The sequence below is a fragment of the Epinephelus lanceolatus genome, chromosome 22 (genome assembly GCF_041903045.1).
Source record: "Epinephelus lanceolatus isolate andai-2023 chromosome 22, ASM4190304v1, whole genome shotgun sequence".
Taxonomy (NCBI): Eukaryota; Metazoa; Chordata; class Actinopteri; order Perciformes; family Serranidae; genus Epinephelus; species Epinephelus lanceolatus.
The window spans coordinates 29,293,023-29,316,516 of NC_135755.1; the positions used below are offsets into that span (position 1 = coordinate 29,293,023).

A 23,494-nucleotide genomic window follows, 5' to 3' on the forward strand; every position below is an offset into this window, starting at 1 on the left:
GATGTTATGAGAACAAGGCTTGGTCTGACTGAACCAAAGTAGGAACAGTAGTGAGACTTCACCTGTAGCCTCTAAATAAACCAGTCTTTCATCATATCCTTATATTATTCATCAATGAAATGTTAATGCATTTTAACCATCATTCTTCTTCTCAAGGACCTGCCTGGAGACCCTACAAGAACCACAGTTTGAGAAGCAGTGGTGTGTAAGTACAGTAAGCTCATACTAGGCAGGGTTGAGCCTGGTCCACACTGACTGAGGGGGTGAACTGTGACACACACCCTCCCCTCCCTAAGGATGTAATTGGAGCAGACAGCAGTTGGCCAGGCAGGCCTGACTGACAGACAACAACAGTCCAAACTGACCAAACCAAAACTCATAGATCCAGTGAGCTGCACTGGAAAAGAACAGGAAGGAGAAGTCTCGATTAATCGACTGAGGCTCTGTTTTGTGGAGGAGAGACCTTTCTGGTTCAGGAGGTCGCCATGAAAAGCTTGGATCTGTTACTGCTGGCATGTTGCTTATGCAGCCTGGGCACACTGGGAGGTAAGACACAAGCTGACACAATATACCCGTGTAGCAGAGCTGTAGTAGTTTTGTAATACTTTCTTACATGGACACTGAAATATCACACAGAATGCTACATGGAACAAAAAGTTCACTAGAACTCACCAGTGAATACCAGTAACACTTGTCTCTGGGACACGGTGTACGTTCTAATGGGACTATTAATGGTATGATGATATCTTAGATGAATATGTATATCGCTTCTACAGCACTTGGCAATATAGACCTGGCCCATGTACAGTACAAGGAATTTATGAAAGGAAAGCCTACTAAACAAAACTAACTCACTTTAGTCATACATACTGTTTTCTTATGCTCACATTGCTCTCGTGTTTATGAATGCCAGTTATGTGTCACAACAAACAACATATCAATGTTGACAACAACACAATCTGCCAGATGTGTTCAAGGTCTGGTAAGTAAATAGACCAAAGACACACAGTGGGTATATTAAACACATTATATGACACTGCTAAGAGTGTGTGTCCATGTAAGCAGCTACAGTATGTGAGGCTGTCAGTGCTTTGAGCTAAATGCTAACATCAGTATACTAACAAGCTCTCTGTGGCATGCTAACATGCTAATGTTTAGCAGGTACTGTAATATTTACAAGGATTATCAGTGTGTTAGCATGCTAACATTGGCTAATTAGCACCAAACAGAAAGTACAGAGGCTAATGCAAATGTCATCAGCTTTGCAGGTAGGTCTATTTGGTCATAAAAATGAGTTTGCGAAATTAGAATTCTGATCCGACGACGTTGCCAGATAAACAGTCAGAGGCTCACTAATGTTGTTTGAATTGATTCTCTGGGGACCTTGAATATTTGTAGCAAATCCAATCCAATAAAAGCCAAGAAATGTCACTCAAAACTACAAATTTTAGCCTCACAGTGACACTACAGATAAAGTCAGGGGATCCCCAAAATCACTAGAGTTCATCCAGTGATGACCATGAATACCAATCAGCCAACAAACCTACACTGCCATCGCTAGCGTCGCTAAAAATGTCACAAAAAACTAAAACATTACCACTAGGTATCATCTGCCAACTGCCTGTGGTAAAAGAAAGCGATTCAATACCAGGTAACAAGCTTATGTCTGTGATTTTTGTAAAGAAACGTGTTGCTGTGTTTAACAATGTGTATCTGTGTCTGAGTTGAAATTTTATAGCCTTCGCCTCACATCAACAAACCACATCAGGGCAGTAGTTTTTCATGGTAATAATGAAAGAATGGGGATGACAGAAAATAGGGCAGGGATAAATAACAGTATGGTGGAAAAGGAAAGGAATAATGCCATGACAGGAAATGTTATTTTTAAGGGAAAGACTTGTGGTTCTGCTCACAGCAGTTGTAAAATATCATTGTCAGCTGAGCGGCATCCATTACTCAGAGCAATCCCTGACTTTCTTGTTCTCAGACAATTGATTTAATAACTGACCACTAGTTCCTGGACAAGAACAGTGCACTTAAACCACTGTTTGCTGTTTGCTTTGTATGTCATGTTTATCACTACTCAGCAAGTGCACTTACTTTTGATTAGTGTAGTTCTTCCACCTTTATCAAAGTGACTTCAGAAGAGCAGTCCCATTCAGTTTTGCTCTGTATTTTATTGCCATCAGTTACATTCATCGCAAGCATCCTTCACCTGTTTAACACCAGCCTTCAGCATATTTTTACCTTATCTGATCTCAATGTACTTTAATCTCACTTACTTACCAAGTCATCTGAATATGGAAAATATGAGAAAAGGCAAAATTCTAGCCTTCTACACTCACCTCCCAGTCTCGCCCATCAGCAGCCATGCTTCCCCTTTACCTAGCTAATGGGGGTGCCTCGCTGGGTGATCGTTGTCATTTATTCCTGTCAGGTCATTTCCTGGCGGGGCCACGGCTATGCTGAACGTGATGAATGCTGCATCACCAGAGCTACTGATTATAAATGCCTCCAACCTTCCAACACTAAGGAGGAAATGGATGGAAATAAAGCAGCAGTTATGTATGGAAATGCTGTGGAGTGTTAGCATTTGATGTTTTGTAGGTTTTGTAGCTGTATCTGTACCGCTATTTCTTATGATGGGGCAAAAGGTGAAACTCAGTCTCTTTATGAAAGATCTGACTTCCATCTAACAACAAGTCAACATTAAGTATCTTCTGCTGGGCGACACATCCTGCTGTATTAACTAATTCTGGGAAGCATCCACTCACTGCGCACTATCGACTCCGCCACTGGTTCTCATATTTGGATGCACGACACACCTCGCCTGCCAGTCAGTTAGCTTTGCCCTCACTTGTCACCAGTGTGATGGGTTTTGCACAGAGCAGCAGAAACTTTAGTTAAGTTTTTGGGTTCATTTTGTGAATTTTAAGCTGTGACAGAGACAGGCAATAGACAAATGGAAATATGATACATTATAACAGTTATAACTGTCATTGACTGCTGATGGGTTATGGACTGCTACTTGTAAATGAATGGTGCAGTGGCAGCCTAATTTGGCTCATGTCTTTATGACTTTTGAATTAAAAGTCAATGGGTTTTTCAAAATCCATTATTAACAAAATCAAATAACCTCCTTGTCTATATTTCATGCAGTTGCATCTGACATGGAGAAGGCTCTGATGGTGAAGCTCTTTACCAACTACAACCTTAAGGTGCGGCCAGCATTGAGGCCTGAAGAGCGGGTGGTGGTTCGTGTGGGTATGATCCTTTCCTCCTTCGTTGGACTGGTGAGGCACGAGATCTTAACACTTACATACATTTATATGTATGTGCACAACAATGCCGGATGAAAAAACAGAGGCTTGTCAAACAGCTCAACAGCAAAATTGAAGAGAATAAAGTTAATTCTGCTTTGGATAGATGGAGCAGATTAGTGATGAGGTTCTACTAAGATTTCTCATTTCAAATCATACCCTATATAGGATAACAGACAAAGCCACCATGATGTCACCCACTGGTATGTGGATTCCCATATAAAGCCTTGAGTTTGGCATTATGGCTATCGCCATGTTGTATTTTCGGAGCCAGAAGTGACCATATTTGAATGAGGGAATGGGGCTAACCCTAATGCTAGCTGCTAGCTTGGATAGCATGGTGCATTACAGCAGTGATAATAATGCCAATTTTTGCTAGCATAAAACAAGCTTAAAACCATTAAAACAAAATGTATAAATGGAAAGACTGAACAGCTGATTCCTTGGAGGGTCTTCTGGTACAACCAAAGACTTTTTAGGTGACCAAAACGTTACAATTAACTAGTGAAAGTTTCAGCTCAGTCTAAACTTGGTAAATCTGGGGTTCGGCCATGGTTATGTTACCTACCTAACACTGTTATAAAGAGGGAGCTTCAATACAAAATATTGTAGACTAATGAATGTTTGTTTCATTCATAAAAATGCTGGTCGTGGTGCTAAAAGTAGTATGCTAACTAGCTTTAATATAATGTATGTAGCCAAGGGATAGTCTAGCTAGGCTAACTATAAAATAAAAAAGGCTTCAAAACAACAGACTGGACAAAAAGTAGGTGTGTTTGGGTGACCCTTCAACATTGTGTGTGTTTTATGTGACAGCCAAGACATACTATCTTGAATTTTTGAAGCCAGAAGTGACCATATTTGGATAAGAGGGTGGGGCTAACCATAATGCTAGCTGCTAGCTTGGTTAGCATGGTGCATTACAGCTCTGATAATACAAATGCCAATTGTTGCCAGCAAAAAACAAGCTTAAAGCCATTAAAACAAAATGTACGTAGGCCTACTGGAAAAACTGTTTTTTTTTTTTTAGGCGACCAAAACTAATGTTTAACTTAACAGCTAGCTAACTACAATATATAAATATAAATAAATATAAAAAAGGCTTAAAAACAGAAGATTGTACAAAAAGTAGGTAAGTTTAGATAGCCCTTCAATATTGTGATTTTTAGGGGTTTCATGTGACAGTCAAGACACTATGCACTACACTAGACCCTGTATTCACACTTGGTTTTAAAATGCTTTTGGTGATCTTTACACAAGTAGACACCTGAGACACATCAACATGAGTCTCCAGCTCACCACTTGTGTTCAGATTTGATTTGTGCCTATGTCACTTTTGCTGGAAGGTCAGAGGGCACCACATTTAGTTAATACAACCACATTCTCGACCATCACATTGGTAGTTGTGTCTGTACGACTGGCGATATCACCAGAATTAAACACATCTCCTTCCCAATGTAATCTCACAGAAATTCATACAAATCACCACAACCTCTTAACGCATTACCTGGTGGTGGCATGGTTGGCTATAGCTACCAAAGTTATGTGCTTAGGTTTAAAAAAAGATTGTGTTTTCCGTTAAAATTAGTACATTTATTAGGTACGGGGGTGGCATAGTTGGATTTAGGCATCAAACTTCTTGGTAAGGTTTCAAAAAAGATTGTGTTTTTTGTTGAAATAATTCTATTTTTTATGGGACATAAGTACCATAAACCATAAAGTACCATAAAGTGACATCAATAGGGCTAGTAATGTGATGTAACTACGTAAATGAAGTAAGTACATAAAAGTAGAGAAAATAAAGTCAACGCTGACATTTAGTTTCACATGGGACACAAACAGCAGTCTCCTAAGTTTAAGTCCTGTGTAAGTTTGAACCATATACGTCCCTATATGGATTCTCTTGCTTTTTAAACTACCTGCCTATGGAACTGTAACATTAATCACTAAGTGACGTCACTGAATCAGGGACTTTGTGTGTCCACCACAACAAAGGATCCCAGCTGACTTACTCTGGCATTGTTTTCGTGGTGCCGCCATTTAATTTTAAAACATTACATGAAATGGCTACAAAATTAGGTGTTAAGAGGTCGTTGTCATTTCATGTATTTCTGTGAGATTAGGTTGCTGTCTACTGGGCAAAATGATGAATGGTACCCCTTGATATTTTGGTAGTGTTGACATACTAAACACAATGTCCTGCATTAATGACATGCCTTGTCAGGGATCCATCAGGTGTGTTTGAGTATCTCAGCTGCATATTCTCTCTTGTTACTTAACATTTTACTGGGCTTCAAAACTGTAGCTCATCCAGGAAAACTGGCCCCCTAAACTGCCTCTGATTAATATGTATTTAAAAATCAAATCTGAGTCTGACAGATGTCTCTGTAAAGCAGCACAGTGGTTGCTTCCCATGCTGAGAACCACTGTACTCCAATAGGTGCACATGACAGGATAACAAAATACCCTACTGTACCTGCAAATGCAGAGCTAAAGTTTTATATTCAAAACTGTGAACATATCTGAGAGCCATCTGGTTCTGAATTCAGTGCTCACTGGCTTGCTGAGCCACATAGAGTTATGCGACTGATGTGAAGTACCAGATTTTTATTAACCCATGCTGGTAAATAGTGTTTTAGTAGCACACAGTGACTGGGCTTCTGTCTGTGTGACTGCGGAACAACCGTGTACACACTCAAACACACACACACATACACACACCAGGTCACTCTATGTGTTCCTTAATTTCCTGTCGGCTCTTTTCTGTGTAGCACACAGTGACACACATATCCACACAGTGTTGCATTTACATACACATCTACAGTGAGCATGCTCCTTATACCTCCACTCAAGGTCAGATTCACTCTGGAGAGGAAGTCACATGGGACACTTAAGTTCTGGAGTGGAATGATCTTGAAAAGTGACCCACTTGGATGCTCCATCCCCCGTCTGCCCAGAACTAGTCAGCTGGATAAAAGCAGTGTTATTATTAACATCCTCCCCTGCGGTGAATTCAAACACTTACAGGAAGAATCAGTAAGCGATAGGTCAGTGATGAGATAGATATGTGTGTGTTTGTGTGAGGGTGAGAGAGTGAGATGGTTGATGTCAATCTCTCTTTACCCCCCTCCCTGCCTTCCTCTTTCTGTCCCAGCTGTCTTCTTGACATTCCTCCCAGCGTTTTAAATAGCAGGCCCGGCTCAGGGAAGCTCCACCCTCCTGCTGGATAGACAATCACATGCACACAGAAGCACACATTCAATGACACACATCGTGAGCTGTGTGCTGGAAGTAGCTGGTGTCCGTTACTGTCAAACAGCCCATATCTCAGATGACTATCAGCTGTTTTTTCTGCTGGTCTGAGGTACTATGAACAAACCAGGATGGTATGATCACATTAGTCCAACACCAGCACTTTAACTATGTTTACATATGGGGCATGGAGGATGGCTTCTGGGGCCCCAGCTCTAGAAAAGAAAAGAAAAAAACTTTGCTATATGCTGATGCAGTTTACCTGCCATTGTTGCGGATCCATGATTTGCAATCAGAGCAGCCCAGATTATTATGATATTTATTCAAATGTAGCAGATTTCTGTATTAGCTTCTGTATGCGATGCACCAGGCATTCAACCAACTACAACATAAACCACTCTGCTGCAGTTCTTGACACATAGAGCAACTGACACAGTACAAAGATCGAGAAAGTTCGTGTAGGGAGGAGGTCAGGTGGATGGATGTGCAAAATAAACAGAGGACTTTCAGCCAGGAGACAGCTGTTCATGTCCCATGTGAGACCAAAAGCCAAACCATGATCTTTTCCTAGACCTAACCACGTGGTTTGTCTGTTAAAACCTAACCCAACCGGTGCGGAAAAACAACATTTCTTGTGACCACAGAAGTTTATTTGAAAAGATACTCTATGTATGTAACAAACTGAAATGAACATGTTCAAACCTGATGGTAGAGGGTTACCTAGAACGTCATTAACCATGTTTCCATTCAAATGTCAATTGAATTTTAAGATAACTTTTGAGATGTTGCAAAAAAGTGAAAAGTGTGTTTCCATCAAACAGTTTGTAGCACATGAACTAGGTACAGCAAAGTTGGTATCATCAGAAGTTGGCGGTGTAGGCTACGCTTTACACATGGCTGTAATCCACCAGTAAATAGAGTAGAAGAAGTAGAGGTTGCAAACCTAAAACAAAACAAGTCACCTTGGCCACCTAATCCATCTACAAGAGAAAAACTTCTTCATGAACTTGTCAGTTGGTATTGTCCATGTTTCATGCTGTCGGCAGACTAAGACAAAATGCAGTGATTCTAATGCATGAGTGAAGGTGTCAAACAAACAGCTTTGAAGTCATGAGTGTTAGAACTTTTTCTGCAAGGGCCTTTCCATATCATTTAGTGCATCAAGTCTTTTTCAACAAATGCAAAAACCGTATCAAGCAACATAAAAACTCTTTTGCGCAAGTAAGGATGTTTGCAATCATTTTCTTCATATATCAAAATGCATATAAAAATATGGAGGCAGACATGCACTCCTATACATTAATCTGATGGCAGTATAACATGTCAGCCTTATGTTCATAAGTGCTTAATCGTAGGCAACTGGACTTGCTTGAGTTTCTTGATGAAGATGTTTCGCCTCTCATCCAAGAAGCTTCTTCAGTTCTAACTGACTGGTGCGGAGTCGCAGGCTTGGTGTGAACCCTTACAGAGTTGCTGAGGTCAAATGTGAGTCGTTGACCCATCTGGCCATCTTGTGTGTTGTCAGGGTTAGATGGGTCCAGGTGAGAATGAGTGTTAAGTCATCTGGGAAGGGATCCCAAGACCGCCTTATGTCTAATTAAGCACCCTGGTCACATTTATGTAAAAGTCATGACAGCAATATTACCAGGTTGGATGTGGTAACATTTCGATATCACTTGAATGCTGTCTGACTGATGTAAAGGCTGCAGTGGCACAAGGTGAAAGATGCAGTAAGAGAAAAAGAAATGTAGATCTTGTTATGCCTTCTGAGAAGATTGTAATATATTTAATGTAATTATCATCTCATGCGCAAAATCAGTTTGATACACAAGGAAACACTGTGAAAGAGCCAATTTTGAGTTGTTGAAAGATCAATCTACTCATATCAGATCAGTCTTTAAAAACTCTTTCCCCTTGCCCTGTGACAAGGGCAGCCACTGTAATAATCTGACCAGCACACCCTCTCTGTATTTTCAAATTTCAAATGTTAAATTAATAAATATCTAATGAAACAGTGCGCCATGTGAACGCAGGCTATTTAGAATTAAATGAGAGTCCCAACTTAACATCCTGTTATTGAATGTTTGTACCATGTCTGACTTTAAAAGATCTCTCAACATTGATTAGAGCCATGGGTTTATGTCAGCGACACAGCTAAGATCACTGTCACCATGGACAAAGGCTATCTCTATTTTTCATATTTTGTCTTCCAGAACATGAAAAATGAAGAAATGAGCACAATTGTTGTCATGAATCTGGTAAGTGTGTTTGTGTGTCAGCTCCTCTTACCGCACCATGTTGCCGTTCATACTGTGCTTGTTGCGCTGAGGCTGCAACTTGGAGTTGGTTGTCCATTTCAAGCCTTCCTGTCACACAATGAATAATCTGTCAGCAGTTTGTTTGAAGGACACAAGAGCTGGTTGCTTTACCAAAACAGAAAGTTTCATTCATTAACACGGACTACTGAAAGTGAATAACTCCTTACCATTCCCCATCATTTTGACCAGCTCAGCAGTGACTCCAGCTCCACTGCAAATGAGCATATTAATGTAAGACCTCCTTCTTTGTGTACAGCTCAGTGGCATTATACACTACACAAATAACCAAGCGAGAGCACTTGGAATAGTCCTATAATAATACAAAGCATATGCAAAATGAAAAATTATGCAAATGCTGTTTTGTTATGCAAGGACAAATGCAGGGGGAAATGGTCCCTGCGGAATCTAATTACAGCAGTGGAAAAATGAAAAATAAACTGATGAAATGACAAATTGGTTACATATGTAAATGTAAAGTTTCCCCTTCTGTCATTCTTGGTTTCCCTCTTGTCCCTGCTCTTTTTATGCACTTGTGTGTAATGTCCACATTCCCGCACACATAAAAAAATACTCTTCTTAAACTTCTTTTAACAGGAATGGACAGATCATCGGTTGTCATGGAACCCCAAGGAGCATGATGGGATTGAGGTGATGCGCATCCCCTCCGGGAAGGTTTGGCTGCCTGACATTGTCCTCATCAATAAGTAAGCACAAGCACAGCACTCACTTTGGCATGAATTAATCAGTGTTGAGAGGAGAAACCGTTTGGTCACCTTCCTCCTTTTTTTATATATTTTTTGTCTGGGAGGGTTTCTGCATAGGCCCCATGGGGCATTTAGTGTTTCCTCTACATATTGATGTGCCTGCTCCTTGTGTGATAGACATGTAGACTCAGATACCACAACAATGTGACAAATGACTTATGAGGACAAATTTATGTCAAAGTAGCTCATGAGTTAAGGTCATGGTTGTGTCTTTATTGGATATACATCCAGCCTGCTCATTCCACTGCTAACCCTGCACATTGGTTATATAATCACCTTTGAGCCTGCTCCTTTCACTTAAGGTCATAATAGGTTCTTTTAAGCATGAAGGTAGTGAGAAGAGGTGATGTTAAAGACAAGGTAGCTCTGCAAATCTGTGTAAAAGCTCTTAACCCCCCATGACTGGTCTGCTGGAGAAAATCCACCAGCTAGCATGTCTGGAGTATCTTTTAGCAGCTCATGCAGGGCACTATGCTGTGCTAACTTTACCTAACGAGTTAAGCTACTGTAATACTTAATAAAGTACAAATCGGAGGTACTTTTACCTTACAAGAGTACTGTAAAGCTTCAATTAAAAGCCTAGTCCCAGTTAAACCCCCAGTCCGGTTTACTAGCCAGTTGTGGCTCCACATTTTGACATTTCACTTGGTCTGGTTGCCAAGCAGTTCATTTTTATAGAAGCTCTTTGGATATATAAAATCAAGTTGTTGGCTACCCCACCTGAGCTAACAGTTAGCTGTTTAGATTGCGCATACAAATATAAATGTTTAAACTCTTGTCAATATGGTGATGCTACATGTTGTTAGCTCGGTTAGATTCTCCATAATTAAATCGTACAAGTCATTTTACTGAAACCATGAGCACCAGAGAATAATTCATTCAGATTTAGCGGCATGGTAAACAAGAGTTGAAAAAAGGTGGTGGATTGCTACCTCTGAAGGGGTCATATAGTCCAATTATGTGGATCCATTCCTCGATAAACCTGTAAGTTATTCATATTCCTTTAGTCCGTAAGGGTCCTCAGATCAAAAGAATTTTTTTTTTTTCATAAAAATGAATCCAAGCTGTGAGTATTGTTTTAACAGAATAAAGTGGTGTGTGTCGGTATGTCTGTCGGAGCTAGATCAAATGAATGATTCATGATTGATATGCCATCTGAGACTGAGAACTTGTTGCTGTGCTGCTAGCTGTGGTTAGCAGAAGGCTAAACTATTAGCAGCATTTTCTTTCCTTCTCTGAAAGGCTTCAGCGGTACTGACAGATGTTTTATTTATTCATTGTCAGACTGTCTTTTAGAATCTTTTTGGATAAGTCCACCTCCATTTTTTGGTTGCTTTGCAGTGCAGATAGTTGTTGCTGATGCTGAATTAGGAACTTTCTCTGCAGGATTATCCACCTATGAATCAGGCTTCATGCATGCTCATCTGCATTTATAGAACAGCCAATAGGGACACCCTCGCTCTGTAATGACCTGTGATTAGCTAAAGTCCCCCATTGCGGGCTAGATTTTCCAAAGCTTGAAAACAGAACCAAGAGGAGGTACACAAGACTTTTTCTCCTCGGACCACTTAAATTACAATATGTGCAAAGTTTATTATAAACTTTTGGCCCAATGATGCTAAACTTAAACCGCCTAGCCCAGCTTTAAAGGATCTGAATACTTTGTCCACCACTGAACTTACATGGCAAGGGTTTTTTTTCTAGAACACCTTGCATCTCCGAATCCCAAAATTGATTTGTGAATGTTTATAAATCTATTTAGAGTCAATAGTTTTCTTTAATGCATTTCATTAGTTGATGACATAAACTTACACCAAATATACAGTACAGGCCAAAAGTTTGGACACACCTTCTCATTCAATGCGTTTTCTTTATTTTCATGACTATTTACATTGTAGATTCTCACTGAAGGCATCAAAACTATGAATGAACACATGTGGAGTTATGTACTTAACAAAAAAAGGTGAAATAACTGAAAACATGTTTTATATTCTAGTTTCTTCAAAATAGCCACCCTTTGCTCTGATTACTGCTTTGCACACTCTTGGCATTCTCTCCATGAGCTTCAAGAGGTAGTCACCTGAAATGGTTTCCACTTCACAGGTGTGCCTTATCAGGGTTAATTAGTGGAATTTCTTGCTTTATCAATGGGGTTGGGACCATCAGTTGTGTTGTGCAGAAGTCAGGTTAATACACAGCCGACAGCCCTATTGGACAACTGTTAAAATTCATATTATGGCAAGAACCAATCAGCTAACTAAAGAAAAACGAGTGGCCATCATTACTTTAAGAAATGAAGGTCAGTCAGTCCGGAAAATTGCAAAAACTTTAAATGTGTCCCCAAGTGGAGTCGCAAAAACCATCAAGCGCTACAACGAAACTGGCACACATGAGGACCGACCCAGGAAAGGAAGACCAAGAGTCACCTCTGCTTCTGAGGATAAGTTCATCCGAGTCACCAGCCTCAGAAATGGCAAGTTAACAGCAGCTCAGATCAGAGACCAGATGAATGCCACACAGAGTTCTAGCAGCAGACCCATCTCTAGAACAACTGTTAAGAGGAGACTGCGCCAATCAGGCCTTCATGGTCAAATAGCTGCTAGGAAACCACTGCTAAGGAGAGGCAACAAGCAGAAGAGATTTGTTTGGGCCAAGAAACACAAGGAATGGACATTAGACCAGTGGAAATCTGTGCTTTGGTCTGATGAGTCCAAATTTGAGATCTTTGGTTCCGACCGCCGTGTCTTTGTGAGACGCAGAAAAGGTGAACGGATGGATTCCACATGCCTGGTTCCCACTGTGAAGCATGGAGGAGGAGGTGTGATGGTGTGGGGGTGTTTTGCTGGTAACACTGTTGGGGATTTATTCAAAATTGAAGGCACACTGAACCAGCATGGCTACCACAGCATCCTGCAGCGACATGCCATCCCATCCGGTTTGCGTTTAGTTGGACGATCATTTATTTTTCAACAGGACAATGACCCCAAACACACCTCCAGGCTGTGTAAGGGCTATTTGACCAAGAAGGAGAGTGATGGAGTGCTGCGGCAGATGACCTGGCCTCCACAGTCACCGGACCTGAACCCAATCGAGATGTTTTGGGGTGAGCTGGACCGCAGAGTGAAGGCAAAGGGGCCAACAAGTGCTAAACACCTCTGGGAACTCCTTCAAGACTGTTGGAAAACCATTTCAGGTGACTACCTCTTGAAGCTCATGGAGAGAATGCCAAGAGTGTGCAAAGCAGTAATCAGAGCAAAGGGTGGCTATTTTGAAGAAACTAGAATATAAAACATGTTTTCAGTTATTTCACCTTTTTTTGTTAAGTACATAACTCCACATGTGTTCATTCATAGTTTTGATGCCTTCAGTGAGAATCTACAATGTAAATAGTCATGAAAATAAAGAAAACGCATTGAATGAGAAGGTGTGTCCAAACTTTTGGCCTGTACTGTATATTTAGCAAAACTAGTTTTCTTCTCCAGAGTGGAGCAAAAGGGGAATTCTACTAGCTTTGCTCTACATACATAGCCTACATTATGCAAGAAATGCAGATACAAAATAAAGACAAGACAATGTGCTATGAACACTGATTAAAACAAAGTACAGGCACAAAGTATCTATTACCAGATTGTCCATGAATGAGCTGCACATTTTTTGATATGCTTGCAAAACCAAAACACCACTGTGTTGGCAAGGAACACCCTGAACCCATTATGTTTAAGTCCAAATCCAGGTCCACTACAGTACCTATGTAATGGGAAAACTATGTCACAGTATTAAATTAGAAACTAACTAACTATTAGATACTCAGTGTAGTTTTTTTTTCTTACACCCCTGCACACACACACACACACACACACACACACCCGCACAGGCTCCCATTAACACTGCTGTAAATATCCCCACTGTTCCATTCATCAACACTTTATAGGCAATTAAGCAGCATGGCTCCCTAAAAACTGCTCTGATGGCACCGCTCAGCTACTTCAGCCCGGGAGGCGCTCACTTGGAACCACACACATACACACAAATACAAACATACACACAAATGCAAAGGCTTGCATACACTTCTCTGTGTGTATGATCAATGCTGGTCGTTTACGCCGCAGCACCTTCACGGTGACAGGGTTTTAGAAGGGCCCGCTTTAAGGACACAAGCTTCTCCTTGTTAAATTAGTGGTGCTATAAAATCCAAACGCTACACCCTGACAGACGGCTAAATCTGTATCTAATTGTCTTGATGTCTTTGTTGTGTACAGTGTTACGAGCTTAACAGCCAAAACAGCTCTGTATACGTCCAACATTAGTGCTGCACTTTGAAGTGTCCTGTGAAATGTGTCGAGTTCCCGTTTTTCATCCATGCCAATTAAAATGTTTTAGTGGGGTCTTGCAGTTTGGGACTGCAGCCAAACGTTGATGTACTCCATAGCTGTGGTGACAGAATGGAAGGAGCGGTGTGACTGCAATAATCACACATATGAGATATAGTTAATAAAGGTACAGTGGATATAATTACTGACTCTGACCAGAGCTTCACCCTATCTTTCTTTGTAGTTAATTTCTGTGAGCTCTGCTTTATTTCAAAGAGTAAGGAGACAGGAAGGTTGAGTGAGAGGAAGTGGGATCACATGAAACAGAGGCCTCGGGCAGGATTCAAACCTGGGATGCTGCCATTACATGATAAGTGCAGCTGAGTAAGCAGCATAAGCGGTTAATATTTGGCAAATGGAGACTTTTAACTGCTCGTCACCAGTGGGACACACATTACAAAACTCTATTGCCTAAATCAAAGTACTGGAGTATTTGCTTTTTTAAAAATGCAAGTATTCAAGGTACTTTTTTTAACCTCAACGTATTGTTGTATATTGTCACAATACATTTACAGAACCTAATGACTCTAAAACGGGAACTGCCCATTGGTCCGACATCCCATTGGTCCGACATCCCATTGTTCCGACCATATTAAACCCATTGTTCCGAAGTCCGTTCCAAAATCATCATGATGCCCTGTGGTTAAGGTCTGGTTAGGTTTAGGCACAAAAACCACTTGGTTAGGGTTAGGAAAAGATCATGGTGTGGGTTAAAATGAAAAAGAAAGTGACAAACACATAAGCCGTGAGCCTGCTTCGCCTCAAGCCTTTCCCAGCTGACCCAGAGCCGGTCGCGCCGCACCATCAAGGTAGAAATACGCCCGCCGGGAGCCGTTCAGCACCGCGGACCGTCGGACTAATGGGATGTCGGACCAATGGGCTGTCGGATCAGTGACCCCTCTAAAACAACCCTCCGAAAGCCAGTAAACAAGTCATAATTAGTCGGCTAGGTTAAGTCAACTTCTATTACAGTGTTGCCAGGAATGTGAAACAGCTTGACCTCTCCTCTCTACCTGTCTTTACCAATGAGCTGCCCAGTCTGAGTAACACATGCATGAGGTAGAGGTACAGGAACAGGAACACCACTTTGACAAACAAACCACACACAGAACTGCACGATCACACTTAATAGGCTTTTGCATTTTATAAAAGAAAAAAAAAAATCATCCGCTGACTTTAAAACAAAAGTAATGAGAGCCTTCATTGAATGTAGTCAAAAGTACAATATTTGTCTTTCAAATTAAGTGGAGTCAAAGTTGTACATTTCTTTTTTTACAAAGTCAGATTGCCCTCTCTCCCTCTCCTTTCTTTTTCCCCCGCAGTATAAGCGGTTATGGAAAATGAATGAATGAACTACTTCATTCATAACATGAAGTAAAGGAATGAGCAGTAAACCTTGGTGGAAGACTGTGATGAGTTCATAACCTCTAAGAAGTTTTTTAATTCACATTTTATCTCTGTTTGCAGTAATGATGGGGTGTTTGATGTGGCCCTTCCTGTCCATGTCCAGGCTTATAGTACTGGCAGAGTGACCTGGACTCCCCCTGCACTTTACTGCAGCTCTTGTGGAGTTAAGGTAGGCATCAACACACACAAAATTCACCCCCAAATCTAAAACTCATATTTTTCCTCTTACCTGTTGTGCTATTTATCAGTCTAGCTTGATCTGGTGTGAGTTGAGTAGTGTTGGAGATATCAGCTGTAGAGATGCCTGCCTTCTCTGCAGTATAATGGAACTAGATGGCACTCGGGTGCTCAAAGCACCAAAAAATACTATGAAAAACTCAACAGCAATGTCTCTTTCCACAAATTATGACCTGGTTACTCAAGATAATCCAAAGATCTTGTTGTGAGCAGGTTCATGTAGGACCTACTTTCTGTCTACTAAAGTACACCTGCCAACAGTATCACTGCACAGAAGGAAGTGTGCATCTACTCATGGATGAGTGACTTGTGCTTGTGATAATGTGAAATGTAAACCTCCTCGGCTGAGTTTAATGTTAGCCAGCTCAGTGATGTTACGTGAGCACAGTGATACAATTGGCGGATGTAGTGTGGTAAAACAAAAACAATGTTTCCGCCCTTTTCCTTCCCTCTGACTCTTGTGACCACCTTGTTTGCTTCTCTGTCTAGGTAACATATTTCCCATTTGACTGGCAAAACTGCACCATGCAGTTCCGCTCCTACACATACGACTCGACAGAGATCGAGATACAATATGCACTGGACTCAAAAGGCAAAGAGATCAGGGAGATCCAACTGGACGAAGGTTACAGTGGTGAGAATTTGGTGGGAGCGCATGAGAGGATGGATGAATGGAGCAATATAGGGAGTAAGAGGCTTTTAGGAAGGGAGGGAAAAGTTTGATGACACAGTTAGGGAGGATATATTCCTTTGTGTGAAACAGTAAAATCCTTTACTATGCTTCAATTTTCTACCATTAGACACTTTTTGCTTAATATCTAAATCATAGTCACAGGAGTATTTTTACTTACTTGACTGTGTTTGCACTTTAGTTTGGACCCTCTTGTGGTATGCAGGTTTGTTACCATCATTTTGCTGATCTAAATTCTTAAACAGTGAATGTTTCTCCAGAGGGTGGCGAGTGGCACATCACACACAGGCCGAGCAGGAAGAACATGAACGACGATCTATACGAGGACATGACCTTTTACCTCATCATCGAGAGGAAGCCTCTGTACTACATCCTGAACATCATCCTCCCCTGCATCCTCATCACTATCATCGCCATCTTTAACTTCTACCTGCCTCCTGATGCAGGTATACCAACCATACAGAATAATGCATACAAACCAGTTAACAGTGAGACAGTCTGATTTATTATGCACACAGTTTCCACTTTGATCTAGCTGTAGTTAGGATTATACTGCCTTATCAGTGTTCTCTAAAACTGCTAATACCGTTTCCTATTTGTGTAGTTGTTGTCTGGTTGAATTGGGCAATCACACATTTGTCCAATTACTGTTACAAAGGGATTCTGTGTCAGATTAGATAGTTGTTTCCCCACGTGGTTGTGGGGGCAGCAGGGTGAGCAAAGTAATCCAGATGTCCCTCTCCCCAGCAACACTGTCCAGCTCCTCCTGGGGAATCCCAAAGTGTTCCCAGGCCAGATAAGATATATAATTCCTCCAGTGTGTTCTGGGTCTGCCCCGGGGCCTCCTACTAGTTGGACATGCCAGGAACACCTCTAGCTGGAGGCACTCAGGAGGCATCCTGATCAGATGCCTGAACTGCCTCAACTGACCCCTTTCAAGGCCATGGAGCAGTGGCTCTACTCCAAGCTCCCTCCAGATGTCTGAGCTCCTTACCTTATCTCTAAGGCTGAGCCCAGTCACCCCACAGAGGAAACTCATTTTAGCAACTTGTATCCGTGATCTCATTCTTTCAGTCACTACCCAAAGTTCATGACCACTGGTGAGGGCTGGGACATAGATGGAGCGGTAAATCTAAAGTTTTGCTTCGTGGCTCAGCTCCCTCTTCACCGCAACGGTCATAGTCCAACACAGCACCCACATCACTGCTGTTGCTGCGCCAAACCGCTGATCCATCTCACGCCTCATTTTACCCTTACTCGTGAACAAGACCCCAAGTTACCTGAACTCCTTCGCTCAGGCCAGTAGATCTCTCTCAATCCAGAGGGGACAATCCACCATGTTCCAGGAAAGAACCACGGCCTCGCACTCGGCTGCAAACTGCCACAGTGCAAGTTTGGAGTCAAGGATGATAAAGCCAAGAGAACCACACAAAAAGCAGGGATGTAATTCTGAGGTCCCCAAACTGAACCCCTTCCTTCTTACCTTGAGATCCTTTCTATGAATATCACAAACAGAATCGATGACAAGGGACAGCTGTGGCAGAGGCCAACACCTGGTGGAAACATGTTGTCTTTGTGGCCAGTTCGAGGACACAGCTCTCACTTTGGTTATACAGAGAAATATACCTAATAAAATGCTGACTTTATACCAGTTAAGATAATCAGATGAACATATTAATTGGATCTGTTGGTAGTCAGTGTACAAAGATTAGTCTGTTTCATTACTGATCTTCAAATATAGAAGCTTTCTGTAAGCTGAACCTTTAGCCTAGGCCAAAATACCAAACCTACGAACCCTGGCAAGAGATGCAACCACAATACTCAGTGAACTACCCAATAAGGAATGAGCAAGTACCAAAATCAAGGGAAAAGAAAAGTTAATAATACAGTGGGGGCTCGCTCCCACGAAGCTCCCCAGCAAGGAGTTAAGGTAGAACGTAAGATTAAAATGTGGCCGCTCGAGCTGATCATAGCCACTCTAGACAACTGTTGTATTTACAGCAGACATGCTGCAGAACTAGTTTTAGAAAATATGATATAATTAGGGGGATGATTGTGTTTAAAAAACTAAAACATTGCTACAAATCTTTGATCTGTGCCATTCGTAACTGGACTTTTAGTGGTCTTAACGTTACAACAAAGTAGGAAACAACCACCGTAAACACAGTGAATTGCCTTAACACACACACAGAGCTACACACACGGACAAAGAAACAATTTCAAGTCTACAAAACAAAACATATAATTCCAATGTGTGAAAATATAACATTAGGAAAAGAGGTGGTTATATTTCCTTTTCCCTCAGATGAGTGTGAATCCAACAAGACCCTACTGTGCCTTTCACTCACACACTGCATAACCATGTGGAATTACTTATTTAAGCTCATAATACAAGGGCACACAGAAACCTTCTAGCCTTTAGCCATAGGGAGTTGTTCTGTAGCGACATGAGGAGGAGATTGCATTTTACAATTCCACACAAATTACACTTTTTAAAAACTGATTTTAATATAGTCAGCATATTACTTTAAAGGGACAGTTCACCCCAAAATCAAAACTACATTTTTTGAGTGGTCCAGTGGCCGTAGATACGTCTGCCTTCTCTCCAATGTAACGGAACTAGATGGGACTGGGTTTCGAGAACGTTTAAATCTTACGCCATCACGAGCAAGAGCCTGTTGCCCATGAGTAGTTGCACACTTCCTCCTGAGTGCTGATGCGGATGATGGGTGTATTTCGGTGGAAAGGAAGTAGTTCCTACATGAAATGACTCACAACAAGATCTTTGGATTATTTTGCTGTTGAGATTTTCAAATGCGCTTTGAGCACCACAAGCCGAGTGCCATCTTGTTCCATTGTATTGGAGAGAAGGCAGACATCTCTACGCCTGATATCTCCAACACTCAGCAACACACAACACAGTCTTTCACCCTGCGGGACCTCTGAAGTTCTGTGCTCCTGCATACTCTGCAGACATGCATGCTCACAAAGGATGATCCTCCCTTAAGACTAGTCAAGGACACTAAAATGGTAATCTGTGAAAGTTTTTTTTTTTCTTTTACAACCTTTTTGCAGCTGATCAGTAATTTGTTTGCACTGTACTTTACAGAGATCAGCTATCAACCAAAACTCTGACATATTGAACTTTGTGGTAATGCTGTGTGATGCAGTGAGTGGGGGAAATGTCTCTGTTATGACTCACTGTAGAAAAATGCTCTGCCCTAATACACATCAGTTTCTCATTACCTACCAAGTCTTACCAGTCTGTGGTAAACACAGTTTCTAAGTGACCACTGAATCCACCTGGGAGGCCTAGCGCTGTTGGCCAATCAGCTTCACTTAGGATGGGAGATGAATTTTCTATTAGAGTCATTACTGGTGAATTACATGGAACAGCTGCTGCTCAGATACATCAGCAAGAGGAGGGACAAACCATGTCCTGGTTAAACTAGATGAGTTGTAACAAAGAATTAAAGGAACACACTGTAATTGTAAAATCAGAATGAAAATTAGAGCAAGATGGCACCGAGATGTTAGACCATCTCAACATTGTTAAGTACACTGTATTCTTTTTTGCCCCCTACCAGGAGAGAAGATGGGTCTGTCCATCAACGTGTTGCTCACCCTCACTGTCTTCCTGCTGCTGCTGGCTGATAAGATCCCAGAGACATCATTGGGTGTCCCCATCATTGTCAACTACATCATGTTCACCATGATCCTGGTCACGTTTTCCGTCATCCTCAGTGTGGTCGTCCTCAACCTGCACCACCGCTCACCCAACACCCACCTGATGCCCATGTGGGTCCGCAAGGTGAGGTCTCATTTTGGTAAACCCTGGTTGCTGTGTTGATGTTTACTACACAATGTCAAATTTAAAGGCTTTAAATAACATCAAAAGCAGTGGTGAAAGTGACAAGGTTATTTACTCAAGTACCGTGCTTGAGTACAAATTTGAGGTATGTGTACTTTCATTGATTATTTTTATTCATTTTACTTTATACTTTTGCTTCCTACATCTTAGGGGCACATATTACACTTTTTACTCTGCTAAATATACTTGATGGCTTTAGTTACTTCTTACTTTGCAGATTCATATTAATACAAATTATAAATCAGGTAATAAATTAGAATCCAATATTATAGATTGAGATACCCAGCAGTATGTAAAGCAATTAAAATGTGCTCCAGCTTTCAGTAGTGCCCCAAAGGGGCTGGCCCCCTCCTGGCAAAATTAATTAGAGCCCAACATTACTGCCTGATGGAGGCTGTGGTGTTAACTTTTAAGCTAAGTAGTTGTATGCTGTAAAACTAGACAACCTAAGGCGTTCATTGATACCAACCATGGTGGCATTGCTTGCGGGAAAGGGGGGCTAAATAATACTCCAGAAGTAGGTTAAATTTAGGCAGGGGAACAACTGGCATGGCCATTTTCAAAGGGGTCCCTTGAACTCTCCCCTCAAGATATCTGAATGAAAATGGGTTCTGGGTACCCACGAGTCTCCCCTTAGTTTGAGAAGGCTTGTTCCCAGTAAATGTTCTGTTACCTACAATCAGTTAACTTATTCAAATTAAAATGGTATATTTGTCTTTTTAAGAAAAGGACAACCAGCCCATTTGAATAATAATTCATCACCTAAAATGTGGATACACAAATACATAACAGATTAAAAGAGGATTTTTGTGGAACTAAAATCGTAACTAGTAACTGATATTAATTCAGTCAGGACCGTTTTAGTCAAAGAAAACTTTATTCCAGTTTGCAGCATTATATTTGGTGGTATGGCTCTCTTCTGGAGCCTCTCTCCCTTTCCTAGGCCTACACAGAAAGCCTATGGTGGCGAGAGCACACCTCTCCACCCTTCCACGTGCCTGCATGGAAAGCCCTAGGCGGAGAGAGCACAGCTCTCTCCCCTTCCATGTGCCTACATGGAAAGCCCAAGGCAAAAAGAGCACACATCTCTGCCCTTCCACACGCAAACAAGGAAAGCCTGAGGCAGAAGAGCAAACCTCCCTGCCCTTCCATGCACTTACAGGAAAGCCTAAGGCAGCAACATTAATGACAAACAGAAATGACACTGATAAGTCAGACACAGCATGAAGAGCTGATGTAGCTGGGATGTAAGCTGAGCTTGGCATTGTGGCCTGAACTAATGCTATGGACAGTTACACAGTAACTTCAACAGAATAATCGAATTCCTGAAGTTCAGTCATGACTTTTAGTTTTGGTGTGCCACCCCAGGATTTTCAGTGGCTCAATCTGACCACCCTAATAAAAAAATTCTGGGGGTGCCACTGCCAGCTTTAGTAGCTGCAACATTCAAATGAGGAACACATTAATGCATCACTTAATTGTAATCCAGTGATATAATATACTGTATATTATTTTGAAATGGGCCATTCTGCATAATGAGTAATTTTACTTTTGATACTTTAAGTACACTCTGCTGTTAATACTTCATTTTACTTAAGTAATGTATTTAACCTGTTGTGGAGTATTGTTAGACTACAGTATTTGTACTTTTATTAAGTAAAGAATATACACACTTCCTTTACCAAAACTTGGACTGGTCAATAACTAATTAAGGCTTGAATACATTATTCAACTATAAAGTCAGCCAACTAATTATAGCAAATGAGTGCAATCACATGCAAAGGCCTTACAACCATGTGCACATTTTATTACCTACACATAATGCAAATCAGGGTTTAAATTTACCAAAAAAATAATTAAATTAATGCACAACATCCATTATGTGGGAAAGCAACCCCTCCACTAATGTAGTAAATTGTGGCCTTGAAACAATTAATTAATGTAATGCTAATTTTTAATTAATTTGGAGATGTAGGTAATGGTAGTCTCAGTTCAGGCAGACTATTGGATTAGGTCGACACAGTCCTCAACAACCTGAATGTCATGTTATACCATTAACCTCCATCAGTGGCTGCTGCCCTCACTGTACATTATGTGAAGCTAATTACAGGCCTGAGCAGCAGCTCTATACTTTGCTCCAACTTCTGTCACGCTTTCAGGGAACACTCAGCTCTGAGAGGCTTATACACAGGTGATTTGCATGGTTTAATGGAACTAAACTGCTTGGTACTGGATTGATGGGAGAAAAGAACATTATGGGTTCTGCTTCTTTTTACTCCTACTCTTCTGACGATCAGTGTCATGAAATGTGGAGAGGGACGATTTATGCAAAAAGCGTCAGTAATGGGAAATTTAAAGATGTTCAGGTATACGTTTATCTTGTTCTTGATTTAGGACTCATCTAATCATGGACTCTCTAAAAGAAGTGGATGTAGCCTCTGGGTCTGACAAGTAAAGTTAATCTGGAAGCGATCTTGGAAACGAACAGCTATCGGTCTGATGACAGACAATATTTCAGGATATTTGGTTTAGCAGATGAATATTCAGCCAGAACTTCCTCTAGCATGTGCAGATCATTACAGCTTATCTCTATTTATGGATATCTACATACCATATGAATGCAGATACATTTTTTTTAAAAAAAAAAGCTAATGTAATGCTAAATCATTGTCAGACAATGGGTTCAGAAGTTGCAATGGGCAAATGCAATCCATCCCTCCATATGGACTGTTTACCTGCCGCTCAAATGCAGTCGGTCAACCTATCAGATTACAAAGGGATACCGGAACGCTTCCAATACCAAAATCTTGACCTGTTACCTACAGGTTCTGCATACATATGCAGATATCTGTTGATAGAGATTCATGCTGAAGTGCCTAAACCTGCATTCTTTATAATGGCCAGCAGGGGGTCACTCTATTGATTCTAGCAAGTTAGATTCTGTTGACGTCTATGAGAATATGACCATACTTCTCACTTAATTCATTACCTCAGTGAACATTTTTCTAATGTTTTTGTGTACACGATCGCTAGTGTCAAGTCTTCTTCAACACAGCATGATGTCCATTTTGTCCCAGTTTATGGTAAAATAGAAGATACAGAAGGGTGTGGCCATCTTGTGATTGACAAGTCGCTACTACAAAGGTCTACAGCCCAGTGAGACATCACAATGACTACATCCACTTCTCTTATACAAACGTTTATTGTAATACATTGAAAAAAAAGCCAAGAACAAGCAACAATAGCAGATACCATGCACACTTT

General features: G+C 41.1%; 1 protein-coding gene across 1 annotated transcript in view; it reads left to right on the forward strand.

Annotated features, from left to right (window-relative positions):
- Positions 1–307: 307 nt before the first annotated feature.
- The window catches only part of chrnb1 (cholinergic receptor, nicotinic, beta 1 (muscle)), a 38,174-nt gene continuing 14,987 nt past the window's right edge, over positions 308–23,494 (forward strand). The window contains exons 1-8 of the mRNA XM_033610271.2: positions 308–546; positions 3,160–3,293; positions 8,786–8,830; positions 9,485–9,594; positions 15,492–15,600; positions 16,158–16,302; positions 16,620–16,805; positions 19,947–20,170. Of these exons, the coding sequence (XP_033466162.1) occupies positions 486–546; positions 3,160–3,293; positions 8,786–8,830; positions 9,485–9,594; positions 15,492–15,600; positions 16,158–16,302; positions 16,620–16,805; positions 19,947–20,170 (1,014 nt within the window). The 5' untranslated portion in view covers positions 308–485. The remainder of the gene's footprint in view (positions 547–3,159; positions 3,294–8,785; positions 8,831–9,484; positions 9,595–15,491; positions 15,601–16,157; positions 16,303–16,619; positions 16,806–19,946; positions 20,171–23,494) is intronic.